The sequence below is a fragment of the Poecilia latipinna genome, unplaced genomic scaffold (genome assembly GCF_001443285.1).
Source record: "Poecilia latipinna isolate Pla-1442-1.1 unplaced genomic scaffold, P_latipinna-1.0 Scaffold493, whole genome shotgun sequence".
NCBI lineage: Eukaryota > Metazoa > Chordata > Actinopteri > Cyprinodontiformes > Poeciliidae > Poecilia > Poecilia latipinna.
The window spans coordinates 337815-362485 of record NW_015113109.1 but is presented as its reverse complement, the minus strand read 5'-3'; the positions used below and the strand labels follow the sequence as shown (position 1 = coordinate 362485).

Below are 24671 nucleotides of genomic sequence, written 5' to 3'. Positions count from 1 at the left end.
TGGTTAGAAGTTGGTTGGAAGCAGTTACATACTTGAGTAACTTGTTGGGGGAAAAATTACTTTTAGTCCTTTTACTATACCAAGCTTTTTGCTTTTACTTTAATAATATTTGTAGAAAGTATGGTACTAGTAAAATTTCTCCATACTCTATTCATTGAATGAATAACAAACATGTTTTAACAAAAACTGCATGACACACAGACACCCACAGTTTGAGGTGAAACCTTCTGTTTGTGCACCAACTTGGTTGTTCTACTGTTATTTCCTACCCGCTAAGCCCATTGTGACATTTAGGTTAAGTGAATATACAGTAAACACCATGTATTGTCACTGGAAATATTCTACCTTGTTATAACATGTAAAAAAGAATTCATGTCATAAGATTTTTATAGAAACATACTGATTTGGACATGTGTCTCTTCTGCTCAAAATGTTATTTGCATGTTGTTGTTTCCAATTTTAGTTTTCAAATATCAGAACTTACAAATAACTATTTTTTTGTCTGTCTGACGACATCGTTGTAAATATATCAGATGTTACGAACTGTTAGTACAAAGAAAACTGAACTGTTACTGAGTACCCGAGAAGCACCTTTAAGGATTATTTTTTGCTCTTAAGTAATTTCTTGGACGGCTACTTTTTTACTGTTACTTGAGTAAAATGTTGAAGTAATGATATTCGTGTAGGAATATCATTTTGGGTGCTCTGTATCCGGTCGACTCAGAGGGTGGCGGTACCGTATCACGAGGCTGGCTGTGCCACCGTGAGTCCCCCTCAGAAGAAGAAGTAGAAGACGACGTAGAAGTGAAAGAAGAAGAACGCCGTCGTATGCTAGCTATAATGACAAGTTGCTAAGCAGTTATTGAGACTTGACAGAGCATAAATGTGAAGAACGAAGCTGCAGAAAGACTCGTGTAGCGCTGCGGGCAGGTCATGCAGCGCTCCAAAAGGTAATGAACCGTAAAGCCCCGGGGTCTCGGCTCAGCGGCGCCCACAAACTGCGGCCACACTGGAACGACTGGCAGCCCAGGTTGGTTGGTACTCTTCTCAAAATAAAACGGCGGCTCTCGGGGGGCCTGGGTGTTTTGCTGTGTTGGGCTGTGGCCAGATGGGAGTCAGATACCTCCATGTTTTCACTTCAATTTTACACCTTCCTCTCCGTTTAGCCGTTTTATGTTACAGTCTGTGAAATAGCTGGAGCTGCAGTAGCAACACAAGCTGTTTTAACCAGCCTCCATCACGGTGTGCCGAGCTCAGAGCTAAAGCTAGTCGGAGGACGTTAGGAGCGATGGCTGTTTGGGGTTTATTGACAAGTGGCGTGTGGAACATATGAGCCAAAGACAGAATAAAATTAATTCTCATCTTAATGACAACACATTCCCTGTGAACATTAGTCCGAACGTGAAGCTTTAGCCCGTTAGCCTTCCTACACCTCTGTTCGCGCTGGCTAACGATGCTAGTCAGCTGAAGGAAGCCGCCACCCTGCTTTGTAATGTTACTTACCTCCAAGTCACTTCCGGAAACCTAGATGCAAAAATAGGACTGCGCTGACATCGTTTCTTATTGCGGTGATAATTCATAAACACAGCAAGTCAACACAGCAATGAATGAAGTCCGAGAGTCAGTGGAACGTCGTGGGGGAAGCCCTTTGTAGTGTAGCAACCTGTTAAAGGCCCGAGCTCACTGAGACAAGCAGTGTAGAAAGCACATTACTTCTCACTTCTGTGTGTGAGACTTAAGGCCACATCGCACCAATATCTATTATGTTTAGAGTCAGTAGATTGCACCTGCAGCTCGGTAAATCATCATGACAACCCCGACCCGCACAGGTCAGCCTCAGTGTCTCACACTTTGATTTCAGCAAATTGGAAACAGTCCAGAGCAGGAGCATGCAGAGAGAAAGGCGTCAGGTACAGCAACACTTCAGAAAAACAGTCTGTCAACAGATTTACAGCCTGATCTCTTGAATTAAACCAGCCAGGTAAAAATTCAATATAAACCCACACACAGGTCCATCTGTGAAACGAATGTATGAAATTCATTAACTGAATACAGAAATAAATGACTTTTCAGTGACGCACTGATTAATTGTGATGCACTTGTAGACATGCAAGAGGAGCACGCTGCCTCTCATTTGTCTGTTTGGTGACCAACAAGTGTTTTAACAGAAAAATGTAAAACAATACATTTACTTACTCTTCTTGGTGAGATGTTCCCAGAACAAATCACCACTGAGGCACAATCTTAGGAAAACGTGCAATTCCACTAAATGAATATTGTGATGACTACTTTGGTTGTGATTAACTTACATCTTCCTGGCTCTTTTCTTTCTTTTCCATCACTACTTTCTCTAAGCTTTAAGATCTTATGCACAAAATTCTGTCTGGTTTGGTCATGAAGTTCGGTTAGTCTAATTACAGTGCTGTCAAAGTGTCTGCCTCCTTACACTTATTTTCTTAAATGATTTCAAATGTTTCCAGCCTTCTGCTTGTGTCGTCAGCAGTAGATTTGAGACCAATATCAATATAATTGGAAGGCAACTGAAGATGACTTAAATGGTAATATCCAATATTAGTACTGCTCTAACTATTCTCACACTATATTACTGCCATGCTATTTACTATAAACCATTTCTTCCTTTGGAAATTGATGTTTACACAGAAGCAAAGACCTACAACACACAGAATGTGTTGGCTAATCCCACACCTGTCATTTAATGCAGCATAAAATGGAGTCAAATCAATAAGAAGTTAAATAAATGGCTAGTTTTTTTCAGTGCCAAAGCAACAGATGTTGGCCTGAAGCACTTTTTTTGTTTGTTTTAAACCTTGTTGAGATGAAAAAAATGAATTTTAATTTGGAGCAGCTGCCGTCTAAAGTCTATCTGCTGTGGAAGCAGAAATACATCAACAGTTTTTGTTCATTTATTACAAGTCATATAATTATCATAACATCCACCAATGTTATTGCTTAATAACATTGTGTCTTAATATTGTGTAACTCTTGTACACTTCTTGTTAAATCTGACCCTGCATCTCATCTCTAGAATATGGTCACACCTTTCAGCCCATGAGGTTTTGTTCCCAAGCAGCCAGTCATCTTAAAGTTGACTGATTTTGGTATTAAGTTAAGGTATTGCTGATGCATGCCATCTACACTCAATATACAGTCTGATTATGGTCATATCTCTGTCTCACTTTCCTAAATCATTAAGAATTACAATGTCACTCCTGTTGCTTTCTTTCACATGGCCTGGAATAGACCACCTAAAGCCAATATGAATGTTGGCTTACAAAAACCAGTGCAGTAAAACCTTTTTTTTTTTTTTTTCCCTGTGCTTTTTCCATGAACGCCTCAGAGGTGACGGCGTGTCATCCCTTCAGGACAAATTGAAGTCCAGAGAACTTGGTTCTGGACCATCGTATGACGTATTGCCCCCCAGGTGCCCTGAACAGCCTCCGCTCCACAGTGATGCCTACGGTGCTGCAGATGCACATCAGGAGGAGGGTAAGGCTGTCTAAGAGAAGAGGATCTATTTGATTCACATTCCAGCCCAGGGCATAGATGTGCCGTCTGTAGACATAAGTCAGAAAATCTACCAGGTTGCTTATGGTTCTAGAAGGTTTACATGCCCACTCCACTAGAGGTCTCACCACCTTGCGAACCTTCTTCAGTGGATGTCTGCACTGCAGGTAGCCTGGTTACTCACCAAACTTTAAGGTTCAAGGTTGTAGGTTTTCAGATTGGGACCCAAAATGGAGGCTATAAAGAGAATGCCAGGTCATTAGCTGATCTAGCATCGGCCAATACCAACCTGATACAGAAAAACAGAGCAGAATTGACAATTGAGAATTCTAAATATGATGTAAAATAAGTAATAAAACATGACATCACTCTGTGAATAGAACGAGACTGAATAGATCTGTCTTTATGAATTGATCACATTGTCACTGATAGACTTTTTTTTTCAATATTGGGACCAATACAGATATTAATATTTGTTTGGTGCCTCGCTAACTTCCTCCCCATGATGTCATTAAAAAAGGAGGGAACATGCTCTATGAAGGTGTAACTAACTTGTTGAAATTGTTGCACATTAATATCAGTTTCTATTCTTAAGATCAGTGGGAATTGTTCACTATGAAGCAGCAGAAAAATCCAAGAGGCCACAATATTTACTCCCTTACATTCACACACAGCATAATTACTTAAGTTGTTCTAGTTATTAATAGCTATTTTGTAATTTCAAAGTGTCTGGCTGGTGTCACAAGATGATGAGAACTTCAACAAAATACTCCGAATTGCATGTTGACCAAAGAGGGTTGTATGTTTCTCTTTTACTCCAACCCTTCACGTTTCCTCTCCATAGCTGGATATGAAGTTGAGCCCAGTGTGTGTGATACAGCATTTGGTTGGAAGTCGCTGGGGGAAGAGTTGAGGCCCAATGACGTGACGTCGGATCTGACTACTTTTCAGCATGGAAATCGTGCTTTAGCTTCAAAGGAAATGAGGAAATCGCAGGGTAAGCAGGGAAACCTGGTGAAGCTCTGACATAAGAATTTAACGTCACTATATCACGTCACAGTAGTCATCAAAGTATCAGTATGTGAAAAGTCGTAATCTCAAAGGACTGCCTGGATGAGACATTTCGTAGGACATAATATTTAAAATGATGAATTCAGACTCTATTTAGACAGTTGAATGAACTCTTAGCTAAACGGCTAAGATAGGTGTGTGTCGTGCTGTATGTGGTAAGTCAAGTTGATCATTAACCAGGTTGTTCACAGATATCTGACAACTGAATTTAAAAACACACTTTGCTGTGATTTCAGCCTGTTTTTTTAAAGTGCTACATAAATGAACTTGACATTGACATTTCAGCAACAAGACAGTTCAAAGTGCTTTATATGACAAAAGAATAGCACATTAACTAATTATGAAACAAGAAACAAACATTACATTTTGTCAAACGCCATCATCAAAAACATCAGGAACAATCATCAGACATACTTCAAATATATTGATCAATGTTCCAGTTGTTATGAATCAAAGGCAGCTGTAAACAAATGAGTTTTTAGCCTAGATTTAAGGAACTCGGTGTTTGTTCCAGATTGGTGGTTCATGGTATGGACATTGTGTTTTTCTTAAGAAAGAAAAGACATTCAGATCAATCATAATTCATATGGTTATCCCAATTTTTAGCAAAAATATTGCAGTTAAAATTCTCCTGCTGCTTCATCCTGTCTGTGGCGTGTTTCTGACTAAGATTAGTTTGAACAAACTGATTCTACAGTTTTTTGGGGTCAAATACAACATGCTTCATTGTAAGATGCATCTTTTCTCTTAGTGTGTCTTAATTCACAATAATCAGACTGGAAATAAGTAAAAAGAAAAGAGGATAAAAAGAAAAACAACCTATATTGTCAACAAAAGCTAATTATTGGAAAAAAAAAAAGTTAAATAAAGCCCATGCTGGGATGAAGACAATCTTAAACATCAGATTAAACATGCTAGCCACAGTTGATTTCTTCCTTTTTTTAAGCTGCTGTCAAGATTGCCATGCAGCATGATTTCACAATAAGACATCCAGAAAACATTCTCAAGGTGTGTGTGTTTGGGCGTGTTGGTGCAGACAGAGGGATGGCTCACTCGGAGGAGTCTCGACTGGCCAACCTCCTGCGCAGAGTCTCCAGGGAGGACGACCGTGACCGGAGGCTGGCCACCCTAAAGCAGCTGAAGGAGTTCATCAGCCATGGCGAGAGCAAAGTGGTCAGTCACATTCACATTGTTTTCCTTTTGACCATTGTAGTAGCAAGACCATGGTACATTGAACCGCAGCTGCTGTTCACAGCTAGGAATGTTGTACTGTTGTTTATTTTTTTTGCAGTAATCTGTCTCACCCTGTGTGTCTCGTTTCAGACCATGGTCAAACAGCTGGACACCATCCTCAGCACTTTGAATGATATCTTGAATGAGAGGTAAGAGGCTGTGAGCTGTACGTTTGTGAAACGGTGTGCTTGTGTGGAGAGAAGCGAAAATGTGGGATATGATTGGTCCAGGACTAATTATCCTGTCTTTAAGTGTGATTGTAATCATTTCTTAAGACCTGAAGAGATTGGGTAATGGGCCCATTTGCGCACAGTTCAATGTGTCAGGTATAACCCCAGCTTGAGGGAGGGCAAACTAGCTCACGACAGAATCTTGCAGTACTTGAATTAATAAAGCTAAGAAGCTTTCTTCTGGTAGGGTGCCTCACCCTACCAGTTTTACTGGTAACAGTGAAACAGTGAAACCCCCCTGGAAACACTGGGAATCGGCAGTACAGGCTAAGTAAATACAGGCCTGTATTTACTTGATATTGGATCGATACCAAAAATATGCCATATCACACACCTGCGCGTTTTTGCACTTTTCAAATGTTAAAGTTATAAAGGCATCACAAAAAAAAGCCTGTGATCAAGATTCACACAAGCACACGGTGAACTATAATTTGCGGCTTGGAAAAGAAGGCCTGTAATAATGGAGTAGAACTGAGCTGTCATAAAGGAGGGAACGGTATTATATAAAATCAGCTTTTTTTGAGCTTTACGTCGTGTTATGATTTTATTCCTTCACCAAAATCATACCTGGGCTGTTGCCCTAATTCTTTCATACATATTTAAGAAACCCCTTAATCTCCACGGCAACCATTCAGCTGCGGACCAAGCCCCACCTTACAGACACAGCTCCTCTTCAGAGCTGCCGTTTCTTAGAAGAGCAGACTTCCCTCTTCACTCCCATTCTCAGATCCTTTAGACTAGCCATCAGCAATTAGCAAACACCTGGTGGAACTTTACATTTGCTGAACTCATTATACAAGCTGCTCTAAGCCTCTCCCATCTCTGGACTTTGTTTCATTCATGGCTCTGAACCCTGGTCATAAATGTCTCCTTCCCGGCAGCAAGTCTCATGAACACAGTTTAGCTTTCTAGCAATGACTCTTCCTGTATGGTGTGTGTGTGTGTGTGACCGTTGCTCCCTCCTCTGCATGGTTCTCATCTGCAGCAGTAAGCTGCTGTGGGAGCTGCGTCAGGAAGCAGCGGCCTGCGTCGGCCTCCTCTGCACGGTGCTCAGCTATGAGGCAGAGCGCATCTTCAAGTGGCTTTTCACAAAGTTTAACTCTGGTGGTCGTGATGAAGTGAAGCTGCTGTACCTGGTGGCAGCGCAGCGGGCTCTGGAGGCTGCCGGGGAGAGGAAGGCCTTCTCTCACATTATGCAGGTAACGGCTCTCTAACGCTCTGTGGGCCGCACAAAGTGTGAGGTGTTGATGGGCAGAGCCTGTAGGAACTGTGGTATGCTCTCTGCTCCAGCTGGTGATGAGCAACCTGCAGTCCATCCTGGAGAACGTGGACACCCCAGAGCTGCTCTGTCAGAGCGTCAAGTGTATTCTCCAGGTGGCCCGCTGCTACCCACATGTCTTCAGCACCAACTTCAGGGTGAGCATTCCAGCATCGCTAACTTCCTGCTTTAAGTCTGATGCATCCACACCCACCTTGACCTGAGTTTCTATGCAGTTTGCAAAAGCACCAAGCTTAATTAAAGCTGCAGAATGTAACTTTTATGAAAAGGCTTTTTACATTTTGTTAAAACTGTCACCATGTTGTGACAGTACGGTGTAAGACAAATAATCTATGAAAAATTTAGCTCCTCTGCCTTCTCTTACTGCCAACTAGAAACAACCAATCTGTACATTTAACAGGAGTACATGAGATTGATTGACAGCACTCAGCCTCTTCTCCTGGCTCTGGTTGGTTGTTTTTGGTTGGGAACGGCGCATTTCTTCAGACGGCAATAGCAGCTCAGGAAGGAGATTGATTTCACAGATTATCTGTCTCATAAGATGGTGACAGTTTTAACAAATATGGATGCACTTTAAAGGAATTTCCTGTCTGGATATGTGTACAAAAGGAACATTTGTCTGGAAAATTATTAGCATTTCTGTAAATTATTGCATTACTTGTCCTTCACCTAAGCCTGTCTTAATTAATCGATTAGTCTCATAATAAATTAAGCTTAGGAAACTTTGGAAAATCAAGCAGAGAAAAGCAGATTTCTGACCTGAGATGTGACAACACTGCTGAGGATAGAACAACATCTGGACTCACAGCAGCTCCAGTTCCTCATGTCTGTCCATATTCTCCCACAGGACACAGTGGACATCTTAGTGGGCTGGCACATCGACCACACCCAGAGGCAGTCACTGACTCAGCAGGTTTCAGGTCAGTTTGTTTCCTGTTGACGTCACACTGAACATTTCTGAGCAAATCCCAGACACTTATAAAACAGCAGAGTGTTTTGTTTGTCGGTCTGTTTTGAGACTGTGAATAAAGGACGTCTTTTCACATCGTATTGTATGTTTTGCATTTGATTTTAGCTTTAAAAAAAAAACCCAAACAAAACTGTGTATTTCTCCATGTGTCGTAGTCCAAGAACTGTAACCGTCATGTTAGACTCAGGCTGAATGCAAGTACATCTCAAAAAATTATAATACACTGAAAAAGTTCAACGTTTTAAGTTCCTCATTTCAGAAAGTGAAACTCATATTCTATAGAAATATCACGCATAGTGAAATATTTAAGGCCCTTATTTACAGATAATGAAAGCCCCCAAATCCAGAAAATGAGAATATTACAGAGTGATGGAAGCACAGAAGACAAGGGGAAACAAAAGAGGAAAATATTCAGCTACCACAATTGATATAGTTATCACAATATTTAGTAGCATCGGTAGCCAAGCTGTATGAAAGCATGCAACTATGCATCAGTCTGAACGTTGTCTGATGAGTCTCCTCCTGTGTGTAGGTTGGTTACAGAGTCTAGAGCAGTTCTGGGTGGCAGACCTCACCTTCTCCACCACCCTACTGGGCCAGTTCTTAGAAGACATGGAGGCATATGCTGAGGTGACTTCATGTTTTTATCTCTAAAGTGGTTTGAATTCATATTCTACTTTGGGCTTATAGATGATGTATGAAATGGAAAACCTTTCTCAGTTCAGGGACTGGGCTCTGACTTGAGTGATTTACATTAAGTGTGCCTGCTCTGTGTAGGACCTGAGTCATGTGACGTCAGGTGAGGCGGTGGATGAAGACATCCCCCCTCCTTCTGTGTCCCTGCCCAAGCTAGCGGCTCTGCTGAGGGTCTTCAGCACCGTGGTCCGCAGCATCGGAGAGAGATTCAGTCCTGTGAGAGGACCCCCCATCACTGAGGTCTACGTCACTGATGTAAGAGCGCTTCACAGGGAAAATCAAGCAGACATATTAAACCGCAGATTATCTGTCTCATGTTATTCTGCCATGACATGGTGACAGTTTTAAGAAATATGTATAAAAGCATATTGTTTATAAAAGTTAAATACGGCAGCTTTAATAATCAGAGAACAGTAATGGATATAATTGGACACAACGTGTAAAAACTGGGACATCGTTAGTGATGTCTTACCGAAGAATTAAGCCTTCTGGAACTTTTTTCCTTTTTTTTTAGTCCTAAACCACAAATGCATTTGGTTTTGTCTGGATTTTATTCGTCTGGCCTACAGTTAGTAGTGCAAAGGAAAATGATGCATAGGTTTGAAGTCATTCTAGATGAAACCTAACCTAGTTTTCAAACATGATTGAACATGTCCTGTTGTTAATGACCTTAAAATGAAGTGACCTCCTCTGCCGTTTGCCTTTAAAGGTTTTAAACCGAGTTCTGGCGTGTGTGACGGCAGCCAAGCAGGTCCAGTTCTCCGAGGCCGTTCTCACAGCAGGGAATGAGTGTGTGGGTGTGTTGCTGGCCAGTGTGGAGCCCACCGGTCAGCTCATGGAGGCGGTCCTCGTTTACGGCCTGGACCAGCTGGACTGCTGCCTGGCCTGTGGCTCCGACTACAGCCTGGCTGTGCTCAGTCTGCTTACTCTGGTATTGTCATTTACACAGTTATTATCTTTTTTGCTTTTAATTTAGTTTAAGGTTGAATAAATTAATTGTGATGAATGTTGAAATAAATGTCAGCTCATTTAGTAATTGATTTACAATTAACTGGAGCATAAAGAATATAGATGTATGTATATAAATATATTCTCCCCAGAACTCCTCAGGTGGCAATTTTAGCTTCACCTGGTTGATATTTCATAAAGCAGTCGTCCAATAAGAAACTTTTGCTGTCCAGTTATTAATCAGTTAATCCAAAAATTGATCAACAGATCAGCCCTCCACTGATGTGTTGATTAATTTCTGCTAAGTTTTATTATCGCCTGTCTGCAGAATGTGTCTGAGGTTGTGAATGTTTTTCAGATCGTGGATCAGGTGAACACCAAACTTCCTGTGTCGTTTGTTGAGAAGCTCCTGGCGCCGGACTCGCATCTTCTGAATCTCCGTTTCCATCCAGAGAAGGAGGTATGAAAACATTTGAGCTACGTCTGCCAAATCGTCAGCAATGTTTAGACATCGCAGAAAAATACAAAAATACATGTTCTTAAAATATGGCAGAAATGACTTTCATTCCTCCCTCGCTTTAAAAAGTGACTGCTTGAAGTCAGAGTCTAAACTGTGATATGACTAATAGCTAAAATGGGGAAAAAAATTAAGAGGATAAAACAATTATAATAGAGCCTCTTTCAAACAACTTTGATCTGCTTGAATATACAACCAAAGGTAACTTCTGCTCTGCATTCATTTGATTTTCTTAAGAGCTTCTAGGTGATTACGAGGCTAAATATTAATCTATGACCCTTTACATACAACAGGAAAGCATGTTTACATTGTTAGACTGAGCAAAGTGTGCAGGTGGTTAAACATTTGTTGTAAAGCCCTGGTCGTTTGTGATTATGAACCTTTCTCCCGTCTCTCATCTCCTAAAAAAAACAGTATTGGATTTCCTAGAATTCCTCCATCTTTGTTGACAGTTGTCTGTTGGGAAAATTGATCCATCACCAGTTGTTGGTCATGTGGCTCTGTAGAAAAAGCTGATTCATTTTAAAGCTTCTTACTGCCTCATTTCAGGGCTGGTCAGACATAAAAAGAGCCCAATATAATAACCTGCTGATTTCTCTAGTAACAAGGTGTTCATCAGTCAACGTGCCTGGCCTGGTTAATATGTTAGCCATAAATGACCGAGGATTTAATCTCAAAACCATGGGAGAAAAGACTTCATAACACTTTCCATGGACACTTGCTTTCCCTCCGCTGAATGTTTTCACATGGTGCAACTGAGGATGTTCAGTTGGGTTGGTGCTACAGGGAAGGAAATGACTAGATGAACTCTAGATATTGAGAAAAATTCTAGATCGGGTATCGGTGACAATTCATAAGGGCAGATCTATTCAAACTAATTCTATGCTCTGTGTGACACCATGCTTTATTTATTTTACATTATATTTAGAATTCCTAATTGCACTTTCTGCTCCATTTGAAAGAAGGTTTGTTGCAGTTTATTTTCTGTTTGACCAATATAGTCAACCTGTTGGTTTTGTCAGTTTCAGTTTCTTTATTTATATTACACAGGCTGTTGCACTGACTGAACAAATTAAAGTTGTTTTTACATGTTTGACCAATATTCTGAAGCCATTGGTGTGTTTCAATGAGCTGTACTGGTGCAGAGTTAGCAAATTGTAATTCAGTACATTTGTCTGTTTAAAAATAGAAATGTTAATTCAGCTCTTTTTCTGTATGGGATCCTTATCATCTGATACTAAACCTCAAATAACGGTATCAGAAGTGAAAGAAGTGGTTCAATGCATATATGTGTGTGTGTGTGTGTGTGTGTGTGTGTCTGTCTTCCTTCCACAGGTGATGGCTGGTGTTCACAGTGTCTACCAGGCTCTGCTGAGCCTCAAGAACATCCCCACCCTGGAGGCAGCCTATAAGCTGGTGCTGGGTGAGATGGCGTGTGCTCTGTGTAGCCTGATGGAGAGCCTGGCTCCCCCCGACAGGAACACGGTGCCGGCCAGCACATGCTCAGCCATCCAGCACCCTGCTTTCACCTCTCTCAGCATGCCTGTGGACAAAGCTCAGTTCACCCTGATCTTCAACCTCAGTACCCTCACCACTATTGGAAACACCAAGAATTCCCTTATAGGGGTAAGCTGTGTTACTGTGTAAGCTATGACGATTGCTCAAGACAAAAGTAATTTACAAGTAACTTTTCAGCAAGATATTGGAGCTAGCTTTAGGTCAATAATTTCTTAATATTGATGAAAGAGTACTAGTTCAATTAGCAGGTTATTTCACTTATAATACGGCATTTTTCCCATGTCATAAATGAAATAATCTACCCATTGAACTACTGCTTTTTTTTAAATCAATATTAAGGACTTATTGACTTAAAACAAGCTCCTGTGTCTTTGCTGCAGCATAACTTGTAAGTTAAACACTTGAAATAAGACTAAACTTAGACATTTGCTCTAGAAACTAGACCAAAATATACTTGGTAAGATTTAGTGTTTTTACAGTGTAAGGGTTGATGTTTTCTCTGTGAATTATTGCAGATGTTTCTGGTGGCATGAACTGAAGCTGATGCCTGTTCTGTCTGTGTTTCTCTCTAGATGTGGGCATTGAGTCCAACAGTCTTCACTCTGCTGAGTCAGAACCTGACTGTGGTTCACTCTGAGCTGGCTGTGTTCTACCCTGCCATCCAGTACGCTGTGCTCTACTCCCTGTACTCACACTGCACCAGGTAAAGACACACCATCCCTTAGTGGAATTTTATTGGTTAAGATTCGCAACAAGCTGTGCGTCAATCCTGTGTGGAAGATGTGGTCTGAATTCTGGAATTTGGTTTTTTGATCAAACTAATATCATCAAACCAAAGTGTCTGATTGTTGAACCCCGACAGCCCAAAATAAACTCATTTTTATTTTGGCCCATATAGAGATCATGAATGTTCATGAGGGCTGGTTGTGCCAGAATGTATTGGTAAAACTTAACAAACTGCTAAAATATTAATAAGTAGTTAGCCTTCTCTGCATTCAAGGGTTAGGGTTAGGATCTTCTTAAAGCCAAATGATGTTGAACTGGGGATGGGCCTTTATCATATTGTTTATCATTTCTCGTCATAAGAATGTTGATTTATCGTTGTCAGAATAAATTTCAATTACTGATGTTTAAAAAATAAAAAAAACTGTCCGTTCAGTCAGGATTATTTTTAATATTTCCTCCTCTGTTTGTTCAATAAGTGTCAATAAATATGATTAAATCCAGTCTGAGAAGTTTAGTGATACAAGTCACACTACTTTATGTGACTTTGTGCCCTAAATAAGAGTATTACAAATGTTTTCAAGAGCAGTATTTGTGTTTGTAGCACTATGATTGCTGTACCATGCAGTAACAGCCATACAGTTATCTAAGAAATTTAATATGTGGTTCATATTGTCATGCTTATTGTTATCACAATACCTTTGAACATAGATCAACGCAAAGTAGAAGGAAACATGCGTGCTGTTCAAAGATTTTCACAAACATAAAGCAGCTGAAAGCTTTGCCAGTCATTTGTATTCAGCCCTCCTTAGTCAGAACTGTGTAGAACAACCTGTGGGGTAAACCTCCTGGGCCTAGTCTTTAGGATCTCTTTGTTATTGGTACAAAGAGATCTGTACTAATAGCATTTTTTTGTCTGAAACATATGTGACATGTTTCGATGGCAGCTTCTGTCTTCAGCAGGTGGTAGATGTTGCTAAAGTCAGCTGTTGTTTCCTGGACCAACAGCAGGGGGCGGTGTCAACCTGTCAATATAGCAACAGTGTACTTCTAACATACAAGCAACCTGTACTCACATAAACCGGATTTATTTTTCAAAAAATTATACAAGGTATCAGAAGATGAATATTTGTAAGCAGTTATTATTCAAGTCTGTTCATTACAAACACCTGGAAGACAATACCTCTGTTCTATTGCTTGAATATGTAATTCCAGATTTCCCGTTTCCTTTGATCACCTCTTGTTTTTCCCTTTGCAGACATGATCATTTTATCTCATCCAGCTTGTCGTCATCGTCTCCCTCCCTGTTCGACGGAGCCGTCATCAGCACGGTGACCACAGCCACAAAGAAACACTTTGGCACACTGCTCAGTCTCCTTGGCAACCTGCTGTCAAAGGAGCATCTTTACCCAGATGCCAGGTTTGGGAAGCACACACACTGGAGGATGTGAGGGAGATGACTTACAAAAAAAAAAAAAAAAAAAAAAAAATCAAGTAATGGGTTCAGATATTGCAATCTGTATTTGTGAAACAAATGGCATCAATTAAAATTTTTTAATTTGAATTTAATAAAACTATTAGACACATACACATAGAAAACTATTCAAAAGGGTTTGTTCTGTGAAAATATATTTCAGTGTCTATGTATGTATATATATATATATATATAACACTTGTATATTACAAAGACATCTATTTATTGCTCAGTTATAGAATAAACTTCTTCCCTTCTTTTGTTGAATTTATTGGAACAGTAATACATGAATCTGTTTTGCAAGTAATTATTTATTTTTAGTCTTTCTTATTGCCTGATAGACATTGTATGTTAATAGGCCCAGTAGTGATGAGAAATGACTGTTAAAGCAGAGTAGGTTCCCATGCGCTGCCTGTTTGTTGCTGCAGGAAGCTCCTGCTGACCTGGGCCCAGGAAGTGTCTCTGCTCATGGTGAAGTCAGACACCTACAGCCCGCTCTTCTCCCTGCCGTCGTTCAGCAGGTTCTGCAGAGGCCTGCTGGATAATGGTGAGGCTAGACATCCTGGCTTCCTCTTTTAATGCTGTCCCTACACACACACGTTTGACTCATGTTTACCATGTTTTTATCTATTCTATTTCCTGCTCAGCTCTCCATGAAGATCACAGTATCTGCCTTCAAACATGCCATAGCTTACAGGTCCTCTCTCCATGCCTGTCTACTGAGCTACTGCAGAGGTGAGCCTCACTCTGCAGGCCTGGACGCCTGGATTTAGCTCTGTGCTGCAGATGTTAGCGCAGCCTCTCATGGCCAGTCTCTGTTCTGTGTGTTTGGCGTTATGTGGTGGTCTGCCAGGTGCATGGATGTGTGCAGAGTCCAGCTGGTGCACTCGGCAGTAAGAGTACGGCAGGCCTTTGCCAAACTTCTCCGAACCATTCCCCTGGACGTGGCTCTGAGGTAGGACCTCCTCATGTTAATGTGAGCTGAATCTGTTGATGTGAGGTGACATGAGTCAGATGGTTTTTGTTTTGTTCGCAGCAACCATAACCACTCTGAGATCAGAGAGATTTCTCTGGCTATTCGCCACCACATGAGCCGGGCACCAAGCAGCACTTTCCACCCCCAGGACTTCAGTGACCTCATCAGCTTTATCTTGTATGGAGTCCTTCACCGTGGAGGGTACGGCTCACTGCCACATTTCAGCTCTCTAGATATTCTTTTGAACGCTTGAAACACTTCAAACACGCAACATTAGACTTGTCAAACCACCCTGGATTTTGCATGTAAACCAGACACTGAAATCGCATTTGGTCTGATTGCTTCATTATATTTGGGCTGGGGACAAAAGAGCTTCTAATTCTGTTGGTCACTGAACACACAGTGTACACACAATGTTTATTTTCTTATTAAAGAGAATTGTAATCATTAATTTACATCTTTTTAATGAATTTTTTAATTTTGTGCAACAAAGGTCTTATGTGGTTAAATGAAAAATCTACAGAATGTGTCAGTTTATTTATTTTTTATCTGGTTACTTATCAGAATAATTGGTTACAAAAATAATTTGTTAGTTGCAGCCTTAGTTTGGAGTTAATTGGCTTATTGGGTGAGATGCAATGAGATTCCAACATTTAAGTGTCATAATAAAAAAATTCAGACACAAAATTTTGGGTTTTTGTTCTCTTAAAGCCGTAATCATCAAAATCACATCAAATGAAGGTTTGAAATATCTCGGTGGATGCAGAATGAGTTCATTTAATGAGTTTCACTTTCTGAAATGAGTGACAAAACATATTGAATATTTTTTAACAATGTTATTTTATAAATCTCCCTTTGTAACAGGCTTGATGTTGAATGTGAGCCACATTTCAGCTCTCCTGTTCCTTTCTCTGCAGCAAGGAGCCGTGGTTGGAGCGGCTGTACTACAGTTGCCAACGGCTGGACAAGCGGGAGCGCCGTGGGAGCGTGGACAGCAGCCGGCCGGTCACGGTGCCACGGGCGTTGCTGAAAACCGAGGTGGTGCTGTGGCAGTGGGCCGTCTGGGAGGCGGCGCAGTTCACCGTGTTGTCGAAGCTCCGCACGCCTCTGGGCCGAGCTCAGGACACCTTCCAGACCATCGAGGGTAAATGAGGACGCTGAAAACAATGGAGGAAATGTTTAATGCCTCTCATGTTATGGAATAAGGATAGATAAGCATGGCAAAATAATTTTTAAGTCATGTTTGAAAGTGCTTAAAGCATTTTTATAACATGTTAAGGTAACATAGCTACTTGATTGTGCTATAATTATGTGGCTGGAAAACGCATGCCCCTTTAAATAAGGTCAGGGTTTCCACTGTAAGTTGCTGAGTTTCTGTTTTTGCGGTTGCGTTTCAGGGATGATCCGAAGCCTGGCCGCACACAGTCTGAACCCGGAGCAGGACCTCGGAGCCTGGGCCGGTCCTGGAAGTGACGGAGACGGCCACCACTCAAACCAACTGCGTCTTACGCTGCTGCTGCAGTACCTGGAGAACCTGGAGAAGCTCATGTACAACGCCTACGAAGGCTGTGCTAATGCCCTTACTGCTCCACCAAAGGTGTGTAGAAGTGGCAGAAATGCCCCCTGACCTCACTGTTGCTTGAATCATTTTATTATAAGTTGTGAGAACAAAAGATTTAAGGATGTATTCACACCAGTCCTACTCAGTCCGCTTTAATCCAACTCCAGTCCGTTTGCCTAGAAAGTCCACTTTGTTTAGTTGTGAATGTGACGCAGACGGAAAAAGCGAACACCGGACCACCTAAAAACATTGGTCTAGATTCAGTAGAAGTGAACTCTGGTGTGGTTCCAGTGCATTTATGAATTAATTCTGGGTAAATAAAACCAAAACTAACGCTTAAGGAAGAAATGACAGGTGATCAAAACAGAAATCCTACAACCACCAAAGCCTAACACCACTCCATGTCTTTTTACATTTGGTGAAGACAGAAGTTGCATTCAGTGTCTTCTTCACAGGTTTTTGTGTCGTTTTCTTCAGTGGTTGTTATTTCAGCGCCCCCACAGGTGAGGAGGGAAACAGGTTACTCAAAGGGTTTGGTTGGTTGGACTCAGTGCAGACAGAAAGAGAACCACAGCAGCTGGAAATAGAATAAATGTTACATCTTTGATCCCCAGTCGGACTGAGTCCAGCAGACTGTCATATGTAGGAACACCACAAATCCCTGGCTGTGATTTTAATGAAATGTTGTGTCGTCCTTGTCTATTTCAGGCCATTAAGACTTTCTTCTACACAAACCGTCAGACCTGCCAGGACTGGCTGACGAGAATCCGCCTGGCCTTGATGAGGGTCGGCCTTCTGTCTGGCCAGCCTGCAGTGACGGTCCGCCACGGCTTCGACTTGCTCACAGAGTTTAAGAACAGCGGTACCCAGGTCAGTACTCTGAACCTTCCAGGTTTCCACCGATTCCTATCTTTTTATACAGTGACCAGGTTTTATTAGGTCATGGTTTCCTGGTTAGATGAGTGCAGTGTGCTGTGTGCTCAATAGGCTCCAGAGCTGGAAGTTCCCCTGGCGCTGCTGGTGGAGGCTTTGTGTGAGCTGAACTGCCCTGAGGCCATCCAGGGCCTGGCGGCCTGGAGCCTCCTGACCTGTGGGAAGAACCTGGGCTGGCTGTCATCGGTTGCCCTGCAGGCTGAGGGACGGTGAGCACCGAACCTCACACCTCAGATACTTTGCTCATGTGTCGCATTGCCTTTTATTCCCTCGTTGCCCATTATTAAATGTGTGTGTTTAGGTTTGAGAAAGCAGCTTTAGAGTACCAGGATCAACTCTCTGCTGTGACTGGGTTGGACTGCAGCATCAAAAGCTCTGACAGTTGTCTGCTCAAGCTCTCCAGCAGCACGTCTAGCCCCAAACACACCAGCAACGGTAACTCACCATACTTTATGTATGCCAAAAAAAATACAATCCCAGATTTTATTATGGATGCACAAGTCACTTTTTTCACTTCCATTACCGATGCTTGAGGTTTGGGGTTAGGGTTATACGATACAATACGATACAGAAAATCAGTGTTGAATCGACTTAAAATGTTTCTATTGTAAAACTGACATAAATGTATTTACAAATGTATTTGATAACTTTGCACCAGTACAAAGTACAGCACACTTAAACACACCAACAGCTTCAAACATGTAAAAACAACAACTTTCATTTGTTCAGTCGGTGCAATTGGAGCATAAGAATCCCTCTCCATGTGGAACTGTTGCTGTCCCTCTGAACAGGTGACAACAGGAAGACGGTGCTGCTGAAGGCCAGTGAGTGTTCCCCTGAGGTGGTCAACTTCCTGGCCAACAAGGCCTGCCAGTGCTACGTGTCACTGTGTGACTGGGCCTCAGTCAGAGAGTGGCAGGCCACGGCCGGCGCCCTCAAGCAGAACTCCACCAACCCGGTCAGCATCAACCTGAGGACAGATTTCAACTACATCCAGGCTCTGTCCTGCTTTGAGGAGGGAGACCTGGCCGAGTGCGGGACGCAGCTGGAGCTGCTGCCCGGAGAGGACTACAGCTCTCTTGGCAGCAACAAGGACAAGCTGGGTAAGTGTAGAGAGACTGAACCTTGAACTGTGTATGTGGACAATGAAAGCATTTCCTAATGAGGTGATGTGATGTGCTCAGATTTGAAGAGGCTTCTGCCATCCATGAGTCCAGATCCCACTGAGCTGCAGAGAGCCATCGAGGTGCAGCTGCTGCGCAGTGCTGTCGGTGCCATGGCGAAAGCCAATCAGCAGCAGGAGCAGAGGAACACGTCCAGTCCAGAGTGAGCAGCCCCACCCCTCTTCTGAAACACAACTGAGCATTTTACTCTACAATCCACCGACTCATAGACCTGTCACAATAACTGGACAAATTATTGTCCAGCAAAATGTTGTTGTTTTGAGACCATTTTCAAGTAATGTTTTGATAATGGTATAATGCACGTCTGCCCTCTCAAGGACCACTGATTTGATTTAAACTAGTGAACGATTAGTCAGATTAATCACGATGAGTCGAAATGATCACCAACTAATCTAGTAATCGTCAACATTAATACATGCAATTAATCTGACAATTTGAACATGTGAATATTACATAATGCAGATGAATGGAACTACCTATTTTAACCTAAAAGCCTCTGTCCTGCTGAGGGTTCCCCGGTTCGTAGCAGCGTTATGAACTCCATCTGGTGAGCGTTGGACAGCAACAGCTGAAAGTTTTCCGTGACAGTAGAAAGCAAGAAAAGTTGAGCATTTTTCCACCTTCTTTATCTTTATCATCATTAGCCTGCGTGAATCTGCAGACATGTTTGGTTTGAGACAATAAGAGGTTTTTTAAAAATGTTGATACAGTGGTGGTTTTTGATATGGGACGTATGGGCAGTTTATTTATACCTTACAAGGTTAGGCACAGTGATTAATCAGAGCGCCACAGTGTGATTAATCTGATTAAATTTTATAATTGATTGACAGCACTAGTGTTTAGGCAGCTCCAATGTTGAAGTGATTAAAATGTGTGATGTTATGAACCTGTGTGATGTTCTGTTGCAGTACGTTGGTGCGATGTTTGAAGCAGACAGGGAGGATCTGCCTTGGCCCCCTCCGCCTGTCCACCCTCACGCTGTCGGACGCCCTGCCCACCCTGTCCACCCTGCAGCTGCACTGTACCACCGCCCTGGAGAACACCCTCACAGGCCAAGACGTGAGCACCAGCAGCACCCACAATGAGCTGCAGTTCGAACACACCTTCGTTTACTACAACGGCCTTTGTGTGCACTCTTGGTTTCACTTGCAGGACTGTGTGATTCCTCTTAGCAGTGAGGCGTTAAACTCTTGTAAACAACAAGATGTACAGCTTTTCCTCCAAGCACTAAGATATTCCACCTTCCAAAGACAACTGCTCCAAAAACTCCAGAAGGGTAAATGAAACAGAATTACTGATTTGGATCAGGGAACGATCCTGAAATCATCCTGAATGTCTTGTTTTGCCACCTTCCATGTTGCCTAGGTTACTCCTCCTCAATAGACGGCCATCTTTTGGAGCTTTGTCTAACCGCTGTCAAATTCGCCCGAAAGAAAGGCAACATAGCTCTAGCGTCTCGCCTCCTTGGCCAGTGCAGTGACGGGACGCAGGAAGAGAAGCAGGAGGAGGATCTGTGTCAGGGGTTTAAGCGTCTCTCTTTGGACGGGACTGTGGGCGAGAAATGGGGACCAGAGGTTCAGATAGAAAAGGCCAAAGTGCTGCGAACTGGAGGTAAGGAATAGACTTTCCTCCACTGTTCCCTCCCTTCATTTCCATCTTCTGTGAGTTTGTTCCTCCTTTCAGATCTACATGAAAGGAGGAACAAATATAACAATGTAGAATTGTCATATTTTACAATGTAAAATATGACAATTTTACATTGTTATATTAAGGAGAAGCTTTCAACTGATCATTTTAATTCAAACAAGTGGTTTCTTTAAATTACTGCTTTTCTATTCATTATTTATTTGTTTTTGATTATAGAGCCACTTAAAGCCTTGTAAGAATGTGTGTGGCAACTGATATTAAGTGTATTGGCCTTTTTTATGTCTGACCAGTGAGAGAGATTACCATAATAGTGACAGATTGTTGAACTCATAGATGTTACATGGCACTTTTTCAAAACAAATGTTTACTTTCCGTAGACAGAATGAACACTGTCATAGAAAAATGTGACTAAGTAAATAACATGGTGTTGAACTCTCCATACTGTGTACACAGAAAGCTTGGGCTCACAGTTCCTGATTGGACAAAGCAGAATGATGCAGAGCTGATGTTTGCAGATGTCTTTACTCTCTGTTCAGTTTCCTTTAAGAAAGTCTCTGTTGTCTGTAGGCCAGTCAGTGGCTGCCATGGAGATGCTGAGCGGGGCAGCTCTGTCCTACTGCCAGCTGGGGAAGAATGAGGGTGCAGCCTGCCACTCTCTGCTGACTCTCTGCAAATGGCTGCTGGCTGACTGGAAGGAGATGACACCCCAGCTTAAACAGGCAGGCATCACCATTATGATTTGAGCTTTTACAGATGATGGTAGCTTGTTGTTTTACATTGCTAAACAATGTAAAACAACAATTAAACATTAAACATTAAAACAGTTGTATTTACATTCACAATGTTCTATCACGCTATATTTAAGGGGCAGTACTATGTAAAATCAACTTTTTTTTAGCTTTACATCACATTATAATGTTATTCCCTCATTAAAACCATATCTGGAGTGTTGCTTTGATCCTTTCATTCATGTTTGAGAAATTCTTTAATCTCCATGGCAACCATTCAGGTTCCAAAAACACCATGGTGGACCTAACCCTGCCTTCAATCTCAGCTCCTCCTCAGAGCTGCAGTTTCCAAGTCTGCAAGTTTCCTCCTCTTTGAGCAGCCCTCCCCTGTAATACCTCCATTCAGCTCCTTCAGACTAGCCAGCAGTAATTAGCAAACCTGTTGGAATTGTTTATAATGAGCTGCTGAGCTCATGATAAAAGCAACAACTTCTTAGTGCAACGCAGGTAAAACGTTGTTAAAGGGTTAATAAAGAGTGGTGTTGTGATGTGCCGTTTCAGAAAGAGCAGGTGTTCTTAAAGAGACAGAGGCTCAATTCCAAGGCGTTCAATTAGGAAGTCATATTTGACCTATAACATTTTTTTAACAATTAAAGAGAACATAGTTACTTGATTGTGCTATAAAATGGCACTATGTGCCTGGAGAAGGCATAATACTGCCCCTTTAAATGTGATGCGTTTATGACGGAGCGATTTGTTTTAGGTTGTAAAGAAGTCAGGAGCTGTGAACTCATCTGCTTTGGGCAACATGTCACCTCTCAGCCGAAATATAGCCGAGCTGCTGGAGCTTCCTCTGGAAGATCAGAGCATTCCCCACATCACACCTGTAACATCAGGTAAAGCTGGATGACTAATAACACAATGAGTGTCAACATCCCATTCTAATATTGTTTTTTTGTTTTTCTGTTTATGTGTAAACAATGTCCAGAAAGCTGATAATGTCTGGCTTCATGCAGGTTTTAATGGTCTCTGTTCCATTTCTTGAATCTCTCCAGTGAACGTGGGAGTGGGAGAACCAGACTTTGTTCTGGGCCAGCTCTACCAGCTGTCCACCAGCCTGGCTCCAGAAATGGCCAAGTCCTGGGCGGCTCTGGCCAGCTGGGCCTACCGCTGGGGGAGGAAGGTGGTGGATAACGCCAGGTTAGTGAACCCTCCTGCTTATTGACCACTGTTGTGTCACGGTCAGCTTTAGGATAAAGCTGTGAATTGAATTTAGGTCCGTGTTAAGGTCAGGCATGTAATGGCTAGGTTTAGGGTAAAGGTCAAGGTCAAGCTGTATGAATGAAATAAAAATGAATGGAAGACAATACAAAGTCCTCAGAACAATAGAAGTATAAAGATGTGGGGTGTGTGCGTCAAGATCTTTCAACAATTTACCTGTTTTTATTATCCTGAAAAGAATGGGAGGATTATAATATAAATATTTCTGGAGAAAAAACCATAATATTAACACTTTTTTGTAAATAAAATAATTTCTTTAGTCTATTCTATTTTGTAGCACATTTCAGCAACAAGGCAGTTCATAGTGCTTTACATCATAAAAACATCAAACAGTCATCATAATAAAACAACCAAACATTTTTTCATATGTCATCAAAATTATCAAGTAAAGTAAATCTGTTTTCTCTTCAGCCAAGGGGAGGGTCTGCCTCTCCTTCCAGGAGAGAAGAAGGACATAGAGGAGCTGCTGCCTGCAAACACCAGCGAAGAAGATAAAGAAGCCATCTTCAGCATTCTGGGACAGGCCATGTGTCGACCGACAGGCATACAGGTAGAGCAGGGTTTAGAAGAGATGATGCAAAATGATACATTGGGATCAACGGGTCATTTATTTGCATTTTAAGTAGAGCTGGACTGAAAGTTTGGGAGATCGGTGACCGACCGATGCTTACATGTGAACATCTGCCTCAGCAACGGTCTAAAAATTACTCACTGTCCTCTGTCGCTCTGCAACTGATGATCCTTTTTGTAATTGATTTTTTTTTTATGATTAATTGGATTAAAAAAAACTTGGCACTTGATTCTGTACATTTTTCATTTAGACACTCAAGCCGTTTTCCATACAATATTAGAAACGGATTAAAAATGCAAATAAATATTTCAATTAATTTTTAAATAGGAAAAGAAACATTATATTTCCTTAAACGTTCTTCTAACATCAACTTATGAAGATCTCAAACACTGAACTTTAGTTCAGCAGCTGATCTGATGATTATTTTTTGATTAATAATTAGACAGCAAAAGGTGATCAATAGATTTTTTTTAATCAGAATTTGATCCACTTGAAGAGTTTTTGGGTAAAACAGACAAATCTTAAATGCTAAATGTATATATTTTTGTTCAGTGTTGGCTTCAGGGAGCCGTTTTGTAGTAAAGGACCATTTTTTATTTTGAGTTTGGACGCTCCAGTTAGCGATTAATTGATTACTAAATTACTAGATAATAATTGATTAATTGTGGTTAATCGGCTGAACGGTCCCAGGCCTAACGTTGTTCTGTGCGGCAGGACGAAGACATGGCCCTGCAGCAGGAGGACGATGAGGATGACATGGTGGATGTGATCTGGCGCCAGCTGACCGGCTCTTGCCCCTGGCTCGGAGATGCCGGCCAGAATGTGACGGACGGCCTGATCCGGGTCTGGAGGCGGGTAGTGGACCGGATCTTTGGACTGTATCGCGTCTCCTGCCACGCTTATTTCACCTTCCTGAAGCTGAATGCAGGACAGGTGAGGAGGGCAGGCCCCGACCCGCAGCGCCGTGCAGGTTCCGGTTCTGTTCGGGTTTCCTTCACTGCGTGCTGGTTTTTGGTTTTTGCAGGTGCTCGTTGATGAAGACGACCCTAAGCTCCTGCTGTCCTGCCACGGCGGCAAACAGAGCAACGATGACGTCATCGTCATGGCAACGCTGCGTCTCCTCCGGCTTTTGGTGAAGCACGCTGGTGAACTGAGGGAGGGGCTGGAGCTGGGCTTGGCCTCCACCCCCACCTCGCCCTGGAGGCGTACGTTCCAAACACATTCACTTCTGTTTTCTGTCGGCAGAGAAGCCGAGGTCACCAGAACAACATTCTGCAGCTTTCTTCTGACCATTCCTGACTCGTCTCTCCCTCAGGCATCATCCCACAACTGTTCTCACGTCTCAACCACCCAGAGGCTTACATCCGACAGAGCATATGCAGCCTGCTGTGTCGGGTGGCCCAGGACTCGCCCCACCTGATCCTCTACCCGGCCATTGTAGGGTCACTGTCTCTGGGAGGAGAGGCTCAGAGCGCAGGTACGCTTCACTGACTCCAGCTTACAGGGACACTTCTACTGACTACATATGCTCTGAAGCAAATCTTATCCCTGTGGTTGGAACTTGGCTGCTGCAGCAGTAATTAGATGTAGAGCTGCATGATGTTAG

General features: G+C 42.2%; 1 protein-coding gene across 3 annotated transcripts in view; it reads left to right on the top strand.

Moving 5' to 3' along the window:
• Positions 1–783: 783 nt before the first annotated feature.
• The window catches only part of smg1 (SMG1 nonsense mediated mRNA decay associated PI3K related kinase), a 47624-nt gene continuing 23736 nt past the window's right edge, over positions 784–24671 (top strand). For 2 of the 3 annotated variants that reach the window (XR_001425920.1, XM_015040051.1), the window contains exons 1-35: positions 784–1030; positions 3359–3507; positions 4370–4522; positions 5633–5978; positions 7045–7258; positions 7350–7475; positions 8186–8258; positions 8841–8938; positions 9086–9259; positions 9714–9935; positions 10311–10412; positions 11805–12095; positions 12560–12690; positions 13969–14130; positions 14613–14731; positions 14832–14919; positions 15038–15139; positions 15221–15361; positions 16078–16304; positions 16558–16757; positions 17430–17591; positions 17709–17863; positions 17956–18089; positions 18446–18757; positions 18839–18980; positions 19747–19897; positions 19991–20114; positions 20204–20449; positions 21053–21204; positions 21977–22109; positions 22269–22413; positions 22906–23044; positions 23780–23998; positions 24090–24270; positions 24381–24542. Coding sequence is in view for 2 of the 3 variants with exons in the window: in XM_015040051.1 (XP_014895537.1) it covers positions 954–1030; positions 3359–3507; positions 4370–4522; positions 5633–5978; positions 7045–7258; positions 7350–7475; positions 8186–8258; positions 8841–8938; positions 9086–9259; positions 9714–9935; positions 10311–10412; positions 11805–12095; positions 12560–12690; positions 13969–14130; positions 14613–14731; positions 14832–14919; positions 15038–15139; positions 15221–15361; positions 16078–16304; positions 16558–16757; positions 17430–17591; positions 17709–17863; positions 17956–18089; positions 18446–18757; positions 18839–18980; positions 19747–19897; positions 19991–20114; positions 20204–20449; positions 21053–21204; positions 21977–22109; positions 22269–22413; positions 22906–23044; positions 23780–23998; positions 24090–24270; positions 24381–24542 (5752 nt within the window). In the remaining variant the exon portion in view is untranslated. The remainder of the gene's footprint in view (positions 1031–3358; positions 3508–4369; positions 4523–5632; positions 5979–7044; positions 7259–7349; positions 7476–8185; positions 8259–8840; positions 8939–9085; positions 9260–9713; positions 9936–10310; positions 10413–11804; positions 12096–12559; positions 12691–13968; positions 14131–14612; positions 14732–14831; positions 14920–15037; positions 15140–15220; positions 15362–16077; positions 16305–16557; positions 16758–17429; positions 17592–17708; positions 17864–17955; positions 18090–18445; positions 18758–18838; positions 18981–19746; positions 19898–19990; positions 20115–20203; positions 20450–21052; positions 21205–21976; positions 22110–22268; positions 22414–22905; positions 23045–23779; positions 23999–24089; positions 24271–24380; positions 24543–24671) is intronic. The other variant, XM_015040052.1, reaches the window with a different exon arrangement.